The 18,666-nt window shown below is 41.0% G+C and overlaps 1 protein-coding gene across 1 annotated transcript in view; it reads left to right on the forward strand.

Moving 5' to 3' along the window:
• Positions 1 to 1,918: 1,918 nt before the first annotated feature.
• LOC308649514 (uncharacterized protein) overlaps positions 1,919 to 18,666 on the forward strand; it is a gene marked incomplete at its 3' end in the record, with an annotated part of 38,571 nt that continues 21,823 nt past the window's right edge. The window contains exons 1-5 of the mRNA XM_081295047.1: positions 1,919 to 2,052; positions 3,757 to 3,865; positions 4,025 to 4,152; positions 4,970 to 5,094; positions 6,739 to 7,313. Of these exons, the coding sequence (XP_081151173.1) occupies positions 3,835 to 3,865; positions 4,025 to 4,152; positions 4,970 to 5,094; positions 6,739 to 7,313 (859 nt within the window). The 5' untranslated portion in view covers positions 1,919 to 2,052; positions 3,757 to 3,834. The remainder of the gene's footprint in view (positions 2,053 to 3,756; positions 3,866 to 4,024; positions 4,153 to 4,969; positions 5,095 to 6,738; positions 7,314 to 18,666) is intronic.

An 18,666-nucleotide genomic window follows, 5' to 3' on the forward strand; every position in this document is an offset into this window, starting at 1 on the left:
TGCAGATACATTAAAGAATTCTTCCAAATGACACAGTACCAGTGTAATTTAACATACATTAAAGTGTCCCTGAAGCTGAACCCAAACTCAGACTTACTTTTTCCTTGCCCAATAATTTTTTCCATATGCCAAACTATTTCGGGTAAATAAAAATGTACCTACAGTGTACCTGAAGAAACAATTAATTTGACTAAAATAATATAAAGTATTAGACAATGAGCTGGGCCTGATGGCACAGGCCTGTAAACCCAGCAGCTCCAGAGGCTGAGGCAGGAGAATAAAAGTTCTGCAATTTAGTGAGGCCCTTAGCAATTTCGGAAGACCCTACATCAAAATTATAATAATAATAATAATAATAATAATAATAATAATAATAATAGACTGGGGATGTGACTCAGTGGTTAAGTGCTCCTGGGTTTAATTCTGTTCCGCCTCCTAAACTCCCCCTCACTCTCCTTACCCCCTCCCCAGAAAAGAATTAGGCTAATTCATTTTAGGCTGGGCACAGAGTAGGCACTGATGTTTGCATAATTATAAACATGTAACAGCATGCCTATTACAGTGCCTGGTTTACAGTAATCCGTATATACAAAATAGTTATTGTTTAAATTCCTCTTTTCGATAAATATTTTAAAGGAGTCGCTTTCCCCTAATTAAACTTTAAGGATAAGGTTCATTACTTTAACAGTTTCTATTTGGGCCTAACACATCACATTGGAAAGCTGCCCTGTGCCTCACGTGATTTATCCCTTCCACTACCCAGATGCAAATTACACTTTGCTTGCTAAACTAAGGACTCAAAAGCCCCTGATGGCTTTTTGTAGCCCTTTCTGACACAGCCAGAGAATTCAATGCCCTTCCCAATAGAAACAACTAAGCGCCTTCTCCTAAGCTGGAGGTCCGCTACAGTGAAACCTCCCATATAAAAGGCAAATAAGGGGCTGGGGATGCGGCTCAAGCGGTAGCGCGCTCCACTGGCGTGCGTGCGGCCGGGGTTCGATCCTCAGCACCACATACCAAAAAAGATGTTGTGTCCCCCGAGAACTAAAATATAAGATATTTCCCATTGTTTGTTTTGTGTATTTTCTGTTTTATTCAATTACTTTAGTAATTTCTATCAGGATGAATAAAAATGAATGAAATCCTTATTTTGAAATAGATCATCTTTATGATACAAAGTTTTATAAAAGTTTGGCCCATTATATCTATAAAAAAATGTTAAAAATTCTCTCTCTCCTCTGTCACTCTCTTTAAAAAAAAAAAAAGGCAAATAAGAAGGCAGCGTCCCCTTTAACTCCCGCCCATCACACCGGCAGCATCTAGTCACTTTTCTCTGTGGCGCGGCCGGGGCCTAGGTCTGGCTCCGCAGAGGACCCGCGCGAGACAAGCGCGCATGGGCGGAGCACAGAGATTTGTCTGTCAGTGCGGTCGCCGGGCCTCCTAGCCTAGCTGAGCGCCCGGCAGGGCTGGGTGGGGGGCGGGGCCCGAGAGCTGCTGCGCCTGCGTGGTGGGCGTTCTCCGGGAGCAGTTGCTGCAGCCGCCGACGCCTCGGCCAGCACCGCCGCCGACGCCTCGGCCAGCACCGCCGCCGACGCCTCGGCCAGCACCGCCGCCGACGCCTCGGCCAGCACCGCCGCCGACGCCTCGGCCAGCACCGCCGCCGACGCCTCGGCCAGCACCGCCGCCGACGCCTCGGCCAGCACCGCCGCCGACGCCTCGGCCAGCACCGCCGCCGACGCCTCGGCCAGCACCGCCGCCGACGCCTCGGCCAGCACCGCCGCCGACGCCTCGGCCAGCACCGCCGCCGACGCCTCGGCCAGCACCGCCGCCGACGCCTCGGCCAGCACCGCCGCCGACGCCTCGGCCAGCACCGCCGCCGACGCCTCGGCCAGCACCGCCGCCACCACCGCCGCCGCTGCGTTGGGGTGTAAAATTCGGAATTTCTGCGGCTGGTTAACGATGAACCAGAGTTGGAACGTGCCGGCTTTCCTCAGCAAGCTGTGGACGTTTGTGGAGGAAACCCACACCAACGAGTTCATCGCCTAGAGCCAGGTATGGTCGGGGCACTGCGGCCTCCGAACGCCTCCTCCCGCTCCCTCCCGCGGGGTTGTCCCTCGCGGCCTGAGGTTCGACGCTCCCTGCCAGGCGCGGGGCGGCTGTGCGGCACCGCGCGGCCTTTGCGCGCAGCCTCTAGAGGACCCTCCCAACCGCCTCCTCCCGCTCCCTCCCGCGGGGATGTCCCTCGCGGCCTGAGGCTCGAGGCTCCCTGCCAGGCGCGGGGCGGCTGTGCGGCACCGCGCGGCCTTTGCGCGCAGCCTCTAGAGGACCCCTGGTATTGGTCACGAGGGGAGCTGGGGCCCAGCCGCACCGCTTGCCGCGGGCCGCGGTGGGGGAGGGGCGGCCCGTAACGGTCCGGCCGGGTCGCGTTCCTAACCGGCCCCGCGCAGCCTAGGCAGAGGACGTACCTAGGGCGCGGGAGCCACGTTATTGCACACTCATCCTCCATCCGGCTCCGGTAGGGATCGGAACCGGAGATCCAGGCCGGGCTCTTCGGCGCGGGGTTAGCTGGGGAAATCTGTACCCTAGGACCTGACCACACGCACACACCCCTCGCTTTGCATCTGGGACCTTTTATGAGGAGAGCTGTCGGGGGAGTAGACAGATGTTCAAACGCAGGCTATTGCTTATCAATCCCTAAAAAACAAATACCAAATGTCTTGTTTGATATAATGAGAGCAATCATGACTAACTTTTTAAGACTGAATATTTCAATGTATATACTACATTTTGTTTATCTATTCAACTGTTGGACATTTTGGTTGTTTCTACCTTTTGGCTATTATAAATAATGCTATTGTGAGCTTCAAAGTTTATGCTTCTTTTTCTTCTTTTAAGTACATATCTATAACAGGAATTGCTGGATATTATAGTGATTGTTTTAATTTTTTGAGGATCTACTATACTCTTTCCATAGTAGCCACACTTTTATATTCCATTGGCAATTCACACGAGTTCAAATTTTTCCACATCTTCATCAATACTTATTTTTTGTTTTTTGCTCATGACCATCTTAATGGCTACGAAGTAGTAGGTATCTCATAGTGGTTTTGATTTTATTTCTAATGATTAGTGATATTGAGTGCCTTTTCATGTGCTTATTGACTATATTTATAAATGTTCTTTGGAGAAAGGTCTACTACAGTCCTTTGTTTTGTTTTGTTTTAGTTAGGTTGTTTGATTTTTGTTGTTGAATTGTAGGAGTTTTGTATGTATTGTGGATATTTATTAGATCCTCCTCCCTCAGCCTTCCTACCCTCTGGGATTACAGGCTTGGGCCCCCTCACCTGGCCACTGTTAACTTTCAGTGTTAATGTAGTAAACATATAGCTTCGAGTTTTGCAGTTGATTTGTAATCAGTGCATCTTAGTATAGTGTCTACTACAGATACTGATAAAATGTGTTTCCTTTTAATTTATCTTATTTATTTTATTGTTATACAAGATAGCAGAAATGGTCTATTTTTCTTATTTAATGGAAATGCTAATGATATAATGCAGTATTTGGTGTCAGGTAGATATCGAAAAATTTAATTGCAGTTTGGCACTTAATTGCAATTTGTTGTTGTTGTTGCCATTATCAGGAATAGAATTTTGATTTGAAGGTATCATGGAAGGACTGGTCAGGACAGATTTGGGATTCATACATATGAGTGTGCCAGAGAACCTTAACTAATTGACCTTTTCTGGTTTTCTTTAGAATGGCCAAAGTTTTCTGGTCTTGGATGAACAAAGATTTGCAAAAGAAATTCTTCCAAAATACTTCAAGCACAATAACATGGCAAGCTTTGTAAGGCAACTAAATATGTGTAAGTATGGACAGCAGTTTATTTGTTCTGCTAACCAATTACTGATTAAACCATTTTTTTTCTCATTAAGATAGATGATAAAGGAAAATTCCACACAAGCATTGTGACTTTTTGACTGTTGTCTAATTCCAGTGTGATTAAATTTTCAATTTTTTTCAGATGGTTTCCGTAAAGTAGTACATATTGACTCTGGAATAGTAAAGCAGGAAAGAGATGGTCCTGTTGAATTTCAGCATCCTTACTTCAAACAAGGCCAGGATGACTTGTTGGAGAACATTAAAAGGAAGGTGAGTTGTTGTTAACATTATTTAGCTAAGATTTTGACATGTATGATTGACCAATGAGCAATTTTAGCTATTGTAATGCAGAATGTACAGAAATTACACAGGTGTTCTTTGTTAGAATGAATCAGACCAATAAAATTTAATTAAATATTCTATCCTCCACCTTTCCCTGTGTTCATCTGTAGTGAGAGCTCATTCTTTATTTTCTTGATGAAAGGAAAATGCTTACAACATTCTGATTGAGGATGAAGAGTCATTATTATATTAGGAAGGTTCATTCCTGTGTTGACTGAAAAAAAGTCCTCACTGTAGGACTTTTTTTGTTGTTTACTGATATATATCCGTTGTACAGAATAAGTACTTTGTACATGGTAGGCATTAATTATTACATTTTTGAATGAATATCTTTTGCTGAAATAAGATATTTTTACTAAATCCATAAAAGGGCTGTAAACCATGAAAGAAAATGACCTGCCATGTAGCCATTACTGTATAAATTTAATTAAAAGTGGAATGTGGTAATAAAAAGGCTTGAGAAAATTACAGGGAATTTGGCAGAAGGAAAAGAAAAAAAAAACCCTAAGATATTACTGCTCATGGAAACTTAAAGAAATTTTTTTTTGTTTTGTTTTCTGATTATTTCTTGCTTTCTCTCTGGATGAGCTGTGAAGTGTATTCTTTTCCTAGAATTCCACCCTGGGCTTTTAGAACAAAATCTCCCTTTGAGTAGATCACAAAAAATTCTTATAATAGGGAAGCTTTGAATTATAATCATGGGTGTGCAGTGTATTTTTGATTTTCTAAATTTGCTTTTTGAAAGGTTTCGTCTTCAAAACCAGAAGAAAATAAAATTCGCCAGGAAGATTTAACAAAAATTATAAGTAGTGCTCAGAAGGTTCAAATAAAACAGGAAACAATTGAGTCCAGACTTTCAGAATTAAAAAGGTAAACCATTCTTCCAAATATAGTACTAATGTGTTGGGTGTTGGAGTTGTCTGGTGCATTGGTTCTTACTACTTTTGATTTGTAGTCATAGACTTAACTTTAATAACACGTTTTAATTGTGATGGTCAGGATCACGTATGAACCTAAGAACATCAAAACAATTTGATAAACAAATATTACTGAAGAAACAATAAATCTCTAGTGTAGGAAATACATTTCTACTTAGGTGTTCACAAACAAAAGAGGGCACACACAAAAAATCTTATGTACTACTCCTCCTCCCCCCCCCTTTAAAATTCTTTCTTGAGTTCTATTAGGAAAAAGTAGGACACAAAAAGTAGGGAATAAAAGAACCCGAGATTTGCCCTACTTGATATTTGCTCTGCATAGGTGTGGGAGAATGTTATTTAAACCTTTTTCTCCAAAAAGATGCTTTGTTTTGTTTTATGACATTACTTGATAGGTTTTCCTAACTTACAAAAGTAATAAGTTTATATATATATATATATATAGAGAGAGAGAGAGAGAGAGAGAGAGAGAGAGAGGGAGAGAAAGGTATTTTACTACTCTTAGTAAGCAGCTGAGATTTTTCCCTTTAATAGTTTCCAAGGGCTTGAGAGTAGTTCCTTGAAGTATTCTTCACCCATTTCAGTTATATTCCTAACTATATTTTAATAGTAACCTTGGGCTTTGGTTCTTTTTTTGAATAAATATAAATTTCTCCATTTTGCATATTTTATTTAATCACTGAGGATGTGTCTGTTCGCTATACTTTGACCTAATTCTTTGAATCTCAGTATAGCTCTTAAGGAAATAAATCCCCAGATCATCCTTTAAGTGTTAGAGGCAATGATCTCCTCCTTTAGTAGGCAGATAATAGCATCTTTAAAGGTGCGTCTGAAAAAATATAGCAGTTATTCAGTAAGTAAGTATTAAAGAAAATCTCCTTTTCATATACCTCTGTATTTAAATCCACATTTCTTTTTGTAATAATTCAGACTGAGAAAAATAGCTTTTGTGGAGATTAACAAAAGTTGAAAATTATTTAATTGGTAGATTATCTTTTATATCTTCTCACCATTTTCACAGTGCAATTTCAATTAAGAAACAGCAAAGGAAAAGAATCTTAATATTGGGCAAGTTATTGGTTTGACATTGTTGAATATTCCATCTTTTAAAAAAATAAAACAGTGGTTTGCATATGCTTGTTTGAGACAGTTATCAAGGTAGTTTGAGAGTCTCACTTTAGTTTGGCTTTAACAGTTATAGAATTATCTGTGTGACACTGGGCAGGTTCCCACAAATTCTCTGTACCTCAGTGTCCTAATCTTTCAAGACAATTATTCCTTACTTGGCTGATTTTAGAGAAATTTAAATGCTTAATTGAAACGTTGAGCATAGTGCCTGAAGCACATCAAGTGTTCAGTAAATGTCACTTTTGTTTCCTAAGGTGATTCACAAATTCTAACCTCACTTAAGTGATGAACATTAAAAAAAGTAATGAACCACATTATCCAAAGGAGTAAATTGCTTTCTACCATATGCATATAGAAGTGTGTTTCAAGTGTTTTTTTTTTTTTTTTGTATATTTTGCCATGAATAGCAGATAATACATTTAAGAAGCACTTGTGTCCTCCGCGACAGGGGAGCCCAGAGCCGGCGGGGCGGCGTGGGGCGGAGCGTCCCTGCAGCGGGAGCAACACGCAGGAGCCTGGGACCCGAGAGGGCGGCGCACCGGCAGCTGGGTGATGCTGAGCCTGGCCAGCTCCGTGCACCCCCGCCCCCGCGCGCGCGAGACGGTCACGTGCAAGGCGCTGCCCCCGCTGGCGGCGGCGAGAGAGGAGGGCGGGGCCGCAGCACTGCGCCGCGCCTGTCGCGCAGGGTCGTTTTGGGCCAGGCGCGCGCCAAGCGCATTCGCCACGCGAGAGTGAGTGTGAGCCTCGCGCGCGAGCCGGGCGCCGCAGCCGGGGTGGGCGGGGGCGGAGCTAGCGCGCGCGCGCCCGCCGGAGGGGGAGGGGCGGAGCCGCCGCGGCGCGCGGGAGACCGGCCGCCGCGACTGTGGGGGAGCCTGGACCGCGGTGCGTTGGAGCAACTGTCTTTCCCCGCGCTCCTCCCCGGCCCCGGTGAGGGCACTCTGCAGCGGCGGCGGCGGCGCTGGAGCCCGCGAGGCTGGAGCAGGCAGCCGGGCTCGGGCATGGTGGTCTGGGGCAACGCGGAAGGTGAGCGACCCCGGGCCGGTGCGGGGTGGCGCCGGACACGCGTCGTCCTGAGACGCCACAGACCCGCGCGGCGGCGGCCGGCCTGAGGTGCGGGTGGCGGCGGGCGCGCCGGCGCGGGCGGCATGGGCCGTGCTCTCGCGGCCTGGGCTGCCCGCAGCGCCCGCCCCTCGGCCGGCGGCCGCCGGGTTATGTAACGCGTGACCTCCCCTTCCCCCTCCGCCATGGCGCGCCGGTCCCTCCGCCGCCGCCGCCGCCGCCGCCGCTCGCGGCCGCCCCGACCCCAGCCCGCGGCCCTTCCCTCCGCGACCCGCCGCGGACGCCGCCCGCCGCCCCGCGCCGCAAACTCCTTCCTCCTGCGCCGGCGCCTCGGCCGGCCATTGAGTCCCGCGCCATTCATTCGTTCGCGCGTTTGGGCGTCCGCTCGTTCGGGCGTACGCTCCCCGAGCGCTGGCAGAATGTCGGCGGGCGCCGCGCTTCTCCGCCTGGCCTCCAGTCACTGCCTGTCCCCCACGCCCGGCCCCGCAGTCCCTGTCGGAGTATCCACAGGCAGTTTTTATCATTCGCGTTTCCATGATACTTCTCTGGCCCTTAATGTGCAGCGCACCTTTCCCCAACTGTCCTTACAAGTGTCCCTTTCACACTTGCACACACTGTTGAAATGACTCAGCCCCGGTGTGGACGGAAAGTGGCATTTCTGTGTGTTTCACTGCTCTTCCTATGTATTCCCAGTTGGAAAAGCAGGAACCTTAACATAGCCTAGCTCCTTCATTGAGCCCCCTTGTTTAATTAAAAAGTGACAGATGATCTAGGTCCAACTCTGTCTTCATCCTCTCAGGTCATGTAGTGGTAGAAATGGTACGTGGGTGACAAGAAATCGTGTAGACTGGCATGCCATAAAAAGCGCTTGTAACTGTTAGCACTTTATGTAACAAGTCTTCATTCTGTGTATCTGCCTAGCCTCTCTGGCTCCTCTAATCTCCAAGAATAAGCCATTATTTGCTCCTTAAGTTGAGTAATACATATCATGGCCTTGGTTCTTGCTATGGAGTGCCCAGTAACTCATTTTTTGGTTTTTACAATCTACCTGCTTTCCAAACGTAGATTTGTGGTTTCTTATAGGCTTGGCTTTGCCTTTGCAAATTCTGCTAGCATAATGTTACCTCATGTCTTAGACTTCTATGCTGGACACTTGGAAACTCACTTAAAGTCTCTCTTTCAAAGATCCAGTCTAAAGGTTATCTTCCCTTCAGTGGTTAGGCTATTTGCCATTTTTCATGTGTTGTGATAATTATCTTTTATCCCTATCCTGTTATAGGTCCTTTAAGGTCAGACTGTACCAAACTCATAAAACTTTACCCTAATTTTATAGTAAACAGTACCTGTGGGTGCCTTTGTATGCTCATCTATCTGTAAGATGACTATAAAGGATTACAGTGAGTAATAATTTGAATTAATACATGTAAGGTGTTTCTGTGAGAGTTATTTTATACTTTTTAAAAAATTACTTGGGGACTGGGAATGTGGCTCAGTTGTAGAGCACTAAGGCCTGGGTTCAGTCCCTAGCACTGCAAAAAAAAAAAAAAAAAAATGTTTTGACTTAAGATTTGGCATGAGATAAAATGTGAAGTAATTGATTTTTTTTATACTTATGACCTTTTTTGGCTGAATTTTTATGGGCTACCAAATTATATTTATGGATTTATGGAACTTGTTTAGTTTCTAATAAGTAGATTTTGTATAGGTCTAGAAAAAATTGAAAAATAAACTCCTGAGAATGATGACCTGTATTTGGTCTTAATGTGTAAGTCAGGTTTTTATTCTCGGATTTGTGGAAGATACTAAGAGTGATTATCTCAACAGCCACCCACCAGAGTGGCTTTTATATATTTCCCTTTGAAGTTCTGCTGGAGATATGATTGTGGTGATGAAAGGACTTGCTGGAGGCTTCCTGTCTTTAGATAGGGAAGCCCTTGATGATCCAGTTAAGGTATGAGTCTTGTAGTATTTGGAAAGGAAAAGATGTTTTATCCTCTTTAGTGTGTTGAATTTCTGCCTTTCATTTTGAGTTTTTCCCCTCAAATTGTGTTTGGTTCTTAATTGGAGCTTAACACAGTCCAACTATACTGTATATCTTTCTTTATCCTTCTGTTCTTTGCATAGTGTAATTGCTTCTTCTTTAGCATTTCCAGAAATAGTAAAGAATTTCTAGACACAGTGACTTTGTAATAATAAATAGTTTGAGCTAAGACAACTTGAGTTATTTTTGTAAACTTAAGATTCTTCTGTTTTAATTATATTTGCATAGTACCAGTTATTTTTACTTGATCCACTTGTCCTCTTTGTAGTAACATGTTTTATTTCTCAGTCTGCCTAGAATCCTCGACTTTGGGCTTTAACTTTTTTAAAAAATTGAAATACTGCTTGTATTTACATTTGTCCAAAATCTAATAATTACTAAATTATTAAATTATTACATTATTAAATAATTACTGGGCTCTTTGCTAAGTGCATTATCTTGTTTAATATTCACAAGACAATATATATAAGGTAGGCACAGTTGTAAAGAGACAGATTTATAGAGATGATGTTGCTTGGCTGGATCACACAGGTAGGTCAGAATATAGCCAGGATTTCTACCAAGTTCCACCTCATTCTGTATTTCAAGGTCATAACCACTCTTCTGTGAGCCACATTAAAAATAACAAGGTTTCTGTTTGGAAACTTGCCATTTTATTTTATCACATTATTTGTGAGTAGGTAGCCTCTTAAACTACTGGCAGTTTTACCATTTTTTATGATTTTAGTTTCTTTGGATTTAACTATCACTATACTTCAGTGCCTACATGTTCCTTATGTGTGAGACATTAAGTTGGTAATATGCAAAATCATTTACATTTTTTTCTCATTCTAAAAAGCCATTAAAGATAAGTCAAAGCATCATACATCTCATGGTACATCAGCTTTGTAAATAGTTTGGAAAGGTTTTGAATGTAATGGATGTGATAGATTTGATTTAAGAAAACAATTGTCTTTAGATTTGCTGAAAATAAGTTTCAGGTAACATAAATATTTAATAAAATATTAATGTCTTTCTGCTGATTACCGAGCAAATCTTTTGTTATCTTTTTTTTTTTTATAAGGAAACATTTGTGGAATATTTTAACGTAAGTTTTAATGATTCTTGATGTCTATTTGTAAAACTTTCTTTTGTAAGAACAACTAAAATAAAAATTGTTGAATTGATGCTTAAGTAGAGTCAGAATGCTGGTGCTAGAAAGAATCTTAGATTGTATCCCTAGCCTTCTGAAGGAAAATGAGATCCAGATAATTTTCAGCTGTGAATGAGGAGAAATTTAGGGCTAGAACCTAGATGGTTTTTTTTTTTTTTTTTTAAATTCTAAAAGTGACGTTTTTTTTTTTTTTTTTTTTTCCTATTACATTCTGCTCTGTGCATGTATCGTCCATGGAAAAATCAACACTTTGAAATCTCTTATTTAAGAGGGCAGAATATTGAACAATATGTTTTTGTAAAATTGTGATTTAAAGGCTTGAATTGTTTTTTATCATTGGAAGTGAGTAGAAAAAAATTTTGTCCTCTATTTATAATGCAGTAAGAAAATATGTTCTCTTGTGTAGAAAGGTAGTTGCTTTATCCACATAGGATGGTTTGAGACTCTTATTAAAGGGCACATTGGTCTCATTAGGCTTAAATTAAAAGAGTGAGAATGGGGGAAAAATATGGCTGTTAAGTAAGTAGTTTGTACTTGAATCCAGTATGTGAATAACCAAAATATTGCTTACTAGCTTCTGTCATTCTTGGTTAGACCCAAGACTTAAGAGAAACTTCTTAGAGGTTTAGTCACAAAATAATGAGTGCACATTACATTTTCTAAACGCCATCATTCCTACATTTGATATTACTCAAAATTGACTTAATGCATTTTTATCTTTTAGACATTAGTCTGAATTATGTAGTTTGAAATTATAATTATTCTTTGCCCTTTCAAATGCCTTTTACCAAGTTAGGAATCTTATTATTATAATAACAGGCTCTAGTTCTTGATGACTTGTTGGCTTGCTATTTTAAGCCTTTTTTTTTTTTTTTAAGCTTGGATAGTCAATTTTATTTTAAACCCCCCTCCTTTTTGGTGGAGGATGAGTACTGGGGATTGAACTCAGAGACACTCAACCACTGAGCACTGAGCCACATCCCCGGCTCCGGTTTTTTTTTTTTTTGTATTTTATTTAGAGAGAGGATCTCACTGAGTTTCTTAGCTATTGCTTAGTCTGGCTTTGAACCCTCAATCCTACAGTCTCAGCTTCCTGAGCTGCTGGGGTTACATGCATGCGCCACCATGCCCAGCTCTCTTTTTTGTTTTAACATGGATGATTTAAGGTAAATTTCTTTAATTTAAAAAACATTTTAATAATTCTTTAATATATTAAAGAACATAGCTTAAAACAAAAAACTTGGTACTAACTGGGATGTTTTATAGCTTAAAGAATGGTTTCACTCAGCTTTCCTCCTTTAAGTCCCAGAGTCCTGGGAAGAGAAGTAGGGCAGTATATTCTGTATTTTAGCTGCTGAGTAATTCTGGTACCAACTTCCCAGAGTTAAGTTAGGCATCACACTGAGGGCAGGGCCTGCCAGAATCCCCTCGCTTTAGTTATCAGTCACAAGCTCTAGGATTTCCAGGCCACTCACAATTCTGATCAAGGCACTATAACTTCTAAAGTCCCCACTATCCCCTAAGCTTTGTTAATTTGCTAGAATGACTCAGAATTCAAGAAAGCTGTTCTTGGAAGAACAGGATCCGATAAATGAGATGTGTGGGGGGAGGATAAAGCTTTCATGCCCTCAAGACTTTATGCTCTCGGTACACCAGCCAGAGAAGCTCACCCAAACCTAAGTGTCCAGAGATTTTATTGACGTTTTATTATATAGGTAAGACTGAACTACGTCTTTAGCCTTGTTCCTTACTTGGAGGTCAGGAGGTCAGGCTGGTATTACCTATCTCAAAGTTCCAGTTCTCTAATAACATGGGTTGACCTTTCCAGCATGACAGCCCCTGACCTGAAACTAGGGGTCCACTGGGAATCACTCTGTTAATATAAATTCATATGTCAGATGTGGTTTGAGGAGCCCACATGGGTTACAAAGACACTGTACCATTTGGGAAATTTGAAACATTGAGTCTTTCAGGAACCAGGGACAAAAGCTAGCCAAATTCATTACTATACAATATTAGCTGAAAAAGTGAGAACACATACTTGCCAAATTTGTTACAGCTAAAACTAGTAGTAATGGTAGAAGCCTAAATTCTACTCATTATATATATTTTGACATATTTATATTAAATATTGAAGCAAGTTGTATTAAAGTATATTTATATAAAAAGATTACCTTCTGTTGAGGATTATAACATTTTCTTTCATTAATACAGTAGAATTAAAGCCTGGGTTTATACTCATTTAAGTCATATATCTTATTTATGTAAATTTTGTTGCAGGTTGGGTTGTAAACTAAATATTTCTTGGTATTTTAAAAGTGCACTAATTTTTTCTGTGAAAAGTTTGATTTTTTATTTCTTTGTGAATTGTTTTTTTTAGTTTTAAATGATTATTTCCTACTACTAAGTGAAAAGAAAATAAATCTATGTGAGATTTTTGTGGGTGAGGTAGAGAGGTTGATGATCTATTTGTTTTTAGAGTTGCAGAATGTTTTGTAGTAACTTAATTGCTGTTTTGAATTTTAGCACTTGAGAGAAAGTTACCAACATGTTTAACTTTATGCTTTTGGAGGAGTTTTTTTTTTTAAATAATTTTTTTTCAGTGTAGTTGGACACGATACCTTTATTTTATTTATTTTTATGTGGTCCTGAGGATCGAACCCAGGACCTCGCACATGCTAGGCAAGTGCTCTACCACTGAGCCACAACCCCAGCTGGAACAGTTTTCTTTTGCATGTTGTTTATGCCCAATTGAAAATCTTATTTCTGATTGTCATTTAAAGATTGTTTTGGAGCTCTCACTGTTACATGGAGCTAGAGTCTATTAGTCAAGTATAGAGTGCTGAATAAATTGTTACATCAAATTAGACTTTTAGTGTCTTGAAGAATGTAGTATGTTGCTGGGGCTGTAGCTCAGTAGTAGAGGGCTTGCCTAGCACATGTGAGGCCCTGGGTTCCATCCTCAGCACTACATTAAAAAAAAAAAAAAGAATGTAGTATCTCCTTATAATGTTATATCTATAAAACTACTGTCTCTTATGTTTTAAAATATATGATAGGGAGTTCTTGGCATGAAGGCAAGGAAAGAGTCCAGAAGCAGTGGCAACTTTTTAAACATTCTATACCTTTTATATTCACTTGCAATTACATTTAATGTAAGGATTTGTGAGAAAAGAGATTGGTGAAAGATGGAACTGATAGCAGATCCAGAAAAGAGTGTTTGACCATATATTTTTAGTTGCATTTGCTCAAAGTGATTTGTTCTATATCACCATTTGCCAGTTTCCTATGTGAGTTCAGAGATCTAATGAATTATATGGGTGGAATGCACAAGACAAGGACATCCGCTAAGACAGGTTTGTGGATCTTCATGTAGACTGGACTCATGAGGCAGAAACTCTCCATATGTATCCAACTCATTGTCTGCTGTTTATATATACAATTTTACAGTTTCCTAAAACTTAAAAAGTAAGGCTCAACATGCTTGGAATGACAATCAAGGCCTCAGTTACCTTGGTTAGTATTACATCTGGCCATGTATTTTGTAAACCAGTCAATTCCAGAATGTTTTCTGTGGTTTTGATGATGAATTTTTCTGACATTGTTGCTCTCCTCTTCTTAGTTCCCTTTTGCTCCTTCAGATCATTGTAATCATTCTCAGCTCAAATCTACCTACTAAGTGATGCTGACACTTAAGTGATAAGGGAGTCTGAGGAGACCTCATCAGAGCCAGAAGAGACCCCCTCCTCAGACCTTCCAGGCTCTTAACCCTATCACATAAAAGGATTTAAGGACAGTCATGTTTTAGCAAACAGGAAAGAGCTTTATTAGAAAGAAAAATGTGAAGGTGTACATTCTCAGAGCAGAATGTGGGCTATCTTGAGAGTGAGAAGTGCTTTGTTTTGTTTTTGTTTTTTTATTGGGGGCATAATAAGGTAGACTATGTTCCAAATGGGCCAGACTTCCTCTAGATTGGGAAATATTAAACAAGATTGTGTTTCCTTTTTGGGTGGTCTGGACTGTTAGGTAGGTGTATTAGCTTTTTGTTGTGATCAAAATACCTAACAAGAATGACTTAGAGGGGAGAAAAGTTTATTCTGGCTCAAGGTTTCAGTGGTCCCAGTCTACGCCCTACTGACTATTGCTCTGGACTTTGGACGAGGCATAACATCATGGTGGAAGCGTATGGTGGAAGAAAACTGCTCAGCTCATGGTAGCCAGGAAGCAGAGCAGGGAAGTGCATTGTGTTCCAGGGACAAAATATAATCCCCAAGAGTATGCCTCTCCCCTCATCCCCCCCCCCCCGAACCTGTGACCTACTTCCTCCAGTCACCCCACCTGCCTACAGTTACCACCCTGTAATCTGTTCAAAGTATTAATCTGTCAGATAGGTTAATCCACTGATTAGATTATAACTCTCAAGATCTAATCATTTCACTTTTGAATAATCTTCATTAACACATAAACTTTTTTGGGGACGCTCATATCCAAGCTGTAACAGTAGGTTTCAGCTTATAACAGTGTCTGGCTTTATTTTTTTTTAATATTTTGTTTATTGTAGTTGGACCCAATACCTTTATTTTATTTTTATGTGGTGCTGAGGATCGAACCCAGGGTCTCGCATGTGTGAGGCAAGCGCTTTACCTCCTTATAGACATGCTGACTTTGAGGTGCACCTGAGATATCCTAATGGAGATGTTTAAGAAAAACTTTTGGGCCATGTGATTTGGAACATAGAAAACAGAAAACTGAGGGAGGGTTTTTGGAAACTGGATGAAGAATTCTCTCCAGCTCTGGAAAGCCAAAAGAGGAAGTCCTCCTTGGTGATTCGTTAAAACAGTGTCTATTTCTTTTTTTTTTTTCCCTTCGGGAATCTGTGATTCCAGGAAAGAAAATAATAATTCTTTCAGAATGCACCCTTCAGTTTGTATCACATGGCCTTGTTAAATCAAATATCATTTTGTATTTTTTTTGTAGTTATATACCAAATGATGAGAGAGAGAAAGCTCTTTTATTTTGAATTGTTTGGGATGGAAATTTTCCTTTCAATAAGATCCACCTCAGCTGGGTGCTGTGGTGTACACTTGTAATCCCAGCAGCTCAGGAGACTGAGGCAGGAGTCTCATAAGCCTCAGCAACTTAGTGAGACTCTTGTCTCAAAATAAAAAGTAAAAAGGGTTGGGATGTGGCTCAGTGGATAAGTGCCCCTGGGTTCAATCCCTGGTATACCCCCCCCAAAAAAAAAAAAAAAAAGATCTGTCTCAAACTAGGGCATTTTACAAGTGTTTCAAATTTGCAACTTCAGTTTTTTTAATATGTGTCTTTTTATCTTTATTTCCTTTAATCTGTTTGGTTTACTTAAATATGGAATCAAAATCATAATAAAATGCTTAAGTATTTTTACATTTTAGGGGACAGGCTAAGCCTCTATAACAGAGACTTCTGCATACAGTGAAATCAATATTGGAAGTTTTCTTCTTGCTAGTAATAGTCTAAAAGTAGGCAGAAAGTACATAGCAGGTGAGCAACTCTGCTTTTTCAGGTCATTCAGGGTCTGAGGTTCCTTCTGTTTTTTGTTGTTGTTTTTTTTTTTAAGCTATTCCTAGGTTATTTTATTTTATTTGGTTCTCGGGATTGAACCTAGAGGTGCTTTACACTGAACCATCCCCCAACCCTTTCTTATTTATTTGTTTGTTTATTTGAGGCAGGCTCTCACTAAGTTGCTTAGGGACTTGCTAAGTTACTGAGGTTGACCTTAAACTTGTGATCCTCCTGCCTCACCTCCTGAGATGCTGTGACTTGAGGCCTGCACCATTGCAACTGGCTATTCCATTGGTTATTGTATTCTTTTCCCATAGTTGAAACTGGGTTACCGCACAACTGTATTCCTGAAAAAGAAGTAAACAACTCCCAGTCAGTCTTGAGCATGGGAAAGGGGAAGAAGAATATAGCATATATATATATATATATATATATATATATATATATATATATTTTTTTTTTTTTTTTGTAGGCATTGTTGTGTTTGTATCTCAATGGTGAGAACTTAGTCACTGCTGATTTGATGCATTTTTATGTGGGCTCTCTCATCCAGCGAGGAGGTCTACAGAACAGGGTAGAGGAGAGTGTGACTATGGAGTCACGAATCAAGACCTTCTGGAGACCAAGCTGGAAGCAGGTCTGATTTTATTGTATAGTTACCATGTATATATACTCTTGGGCAGTAGTTAAGCAGATTATAGGCAGCCACCAATACAATTTCTGGCCAACTATCCTTTCGGTGACCAATCGAGGAGTGGACCGTGGAGCAAGCACTGGGACCACAACACATGGCCTCATGCTCAGGCGCTGTGCATACGGGGTAACCGTTTTGCTGCTCATGTGCCTACCATGAAGGGGGTGGTTTGCCACTCAGGCACCCTTAACATTTGCCAGGTATGCAGTACTCCATGCACCTGTCTCCAAAGATTTTTGGTATTGGTGATTGAACCCAGGAATGCTTTTCCACAGAGCTATATCTCCAGGTCTTCTCTTAATTTTGAAACAGGGTCTCACTAGCTGAGGTTGGCCTTCAATTTGTGATAACTCCTGCCCTAGCTTCCCAAATTTCTAGGATCACAGGAGTGTGCCTTGCGCCTCTCCTGATTTTAAAGAAGGCTGGGAAGTATAGTCTGTAGTTGTCACCCATTTCCCATTAAGAGGGATAGGAATGGTGTTCCATTTTGAAAGAAAGGGAGGGAGGGAAAAAGAGGGGATGAAGAAAGAAAGGAAGAATGAAATTTGGAGGAGAGTGCCATTCTGTCAGCTGACCATCCTCACTTTTGACACCCAACTACAAGTTTGGGGATCCTCATGATTATTTTCTGGTTCAGTAATTCTCTGAATGAGGTCACAGAACTTCTGAAAGTTCTTGTACTGATGCTAAAAGTGCTTGTACTTATGATTGGATTTATTATAGTGGAAAAGGTACATGGGCTGGGGATGTGGCTCAAGCGGTAGCGTGCTCGCCTGGCATGCGTGCGGCCCGGGTTTGATCCTCAGCACCATATACAAACAAAGATGTTGTGTCCTCCGAGAACTAAAAAATAAATATTAAAAAAAATTCCCTCTCACTCTCTCTCTCACTCTCCTCTCTCACTCTCTCTTTAGGGGGAAAAAAAAAAAGAAAAGGTACAGATTATAATAGCCAAGGGAAGAGATACATGGGGCACAAAGAGTTCCACATGTGAAATTTCTGGTTATTCTCCTAGTGGGGTCATGGACAGTGCTAACTTCTGGCACTTAACGTATGACAGTACTGACTGAATATTGACTAAAGGAAAATTCCGGGTCTTGGTGTTCAGATTTTGTCCAACGTCTATATATAATTGATTGCTGGCATGGTTGACTTTTTATAAAGTCTTCAGTTTTTCAGGAGGTTGATAATACATGGTCCAAAGCTGCTACCTTAAATCACATTGTTAGACTATTTGGAGTGGTTTGCAGCCCCTGGTAAACAAAGGCTTTGGATATGCAGGACCTTCCAAGGGTTTACAGATTACTTCCTGAGAATCGAGGGCAAAGGCTAGACTTAATTTTTAGGTAAGGTTAATTCTTTACTACTACCCAGCTGTACTTATGGATAGGCACATCTTTTTTTTTTTTTTTTTGGAAGGTATATAAAAAGTTGCATAATATATATGTATGTGTCTTAAAAGCTGTGTGTGTGTGTTTTAATGGCTACAATAAATGCAAGAGACTAGATTTGTCATGTCCAACTCTGTCCACATAGGAAAGATCTAAAATCTGGCTGATGTATGACTTGCTGGTTGTCAGTGAGCCAATTAGGAACAAAGTTGGTGTTGTCTCTAGGGTCTCTGTTTATCATGAATATAACGTAGATGGAGCTAATCTAGATGGAGCTTACTTGTAGCACCTGTTTTCTTCCCTAGTTCTGTTTGAAACATGGCTCCTACTATGTCTGACTCCTGAACATGGCTCCTACTATGTCTGACTAATGCATAAGCATCTGTTTTGTTGAATTGTATTAGGTGAGTTCAATTCAGTAGGAGTGTTTTTATTCACTTTTTAAGCAGTTCCTGGTGATACCATTGTGATTTTCTCCCTTGAAAATTTGGAAACCT

The sequence above is a fragment of the Spermophilus citellus genome, assembly GCF_964194105.1.
Source record: "Spermophilus citellus genome assembly, chromosome: 5".
NCBI classification, from domain to species: Eukaryota; Metazoa; Chordata; class Mammalia; order Rodentia; family Sciuridae; genus Spermophilus; species Spermophilus citellus.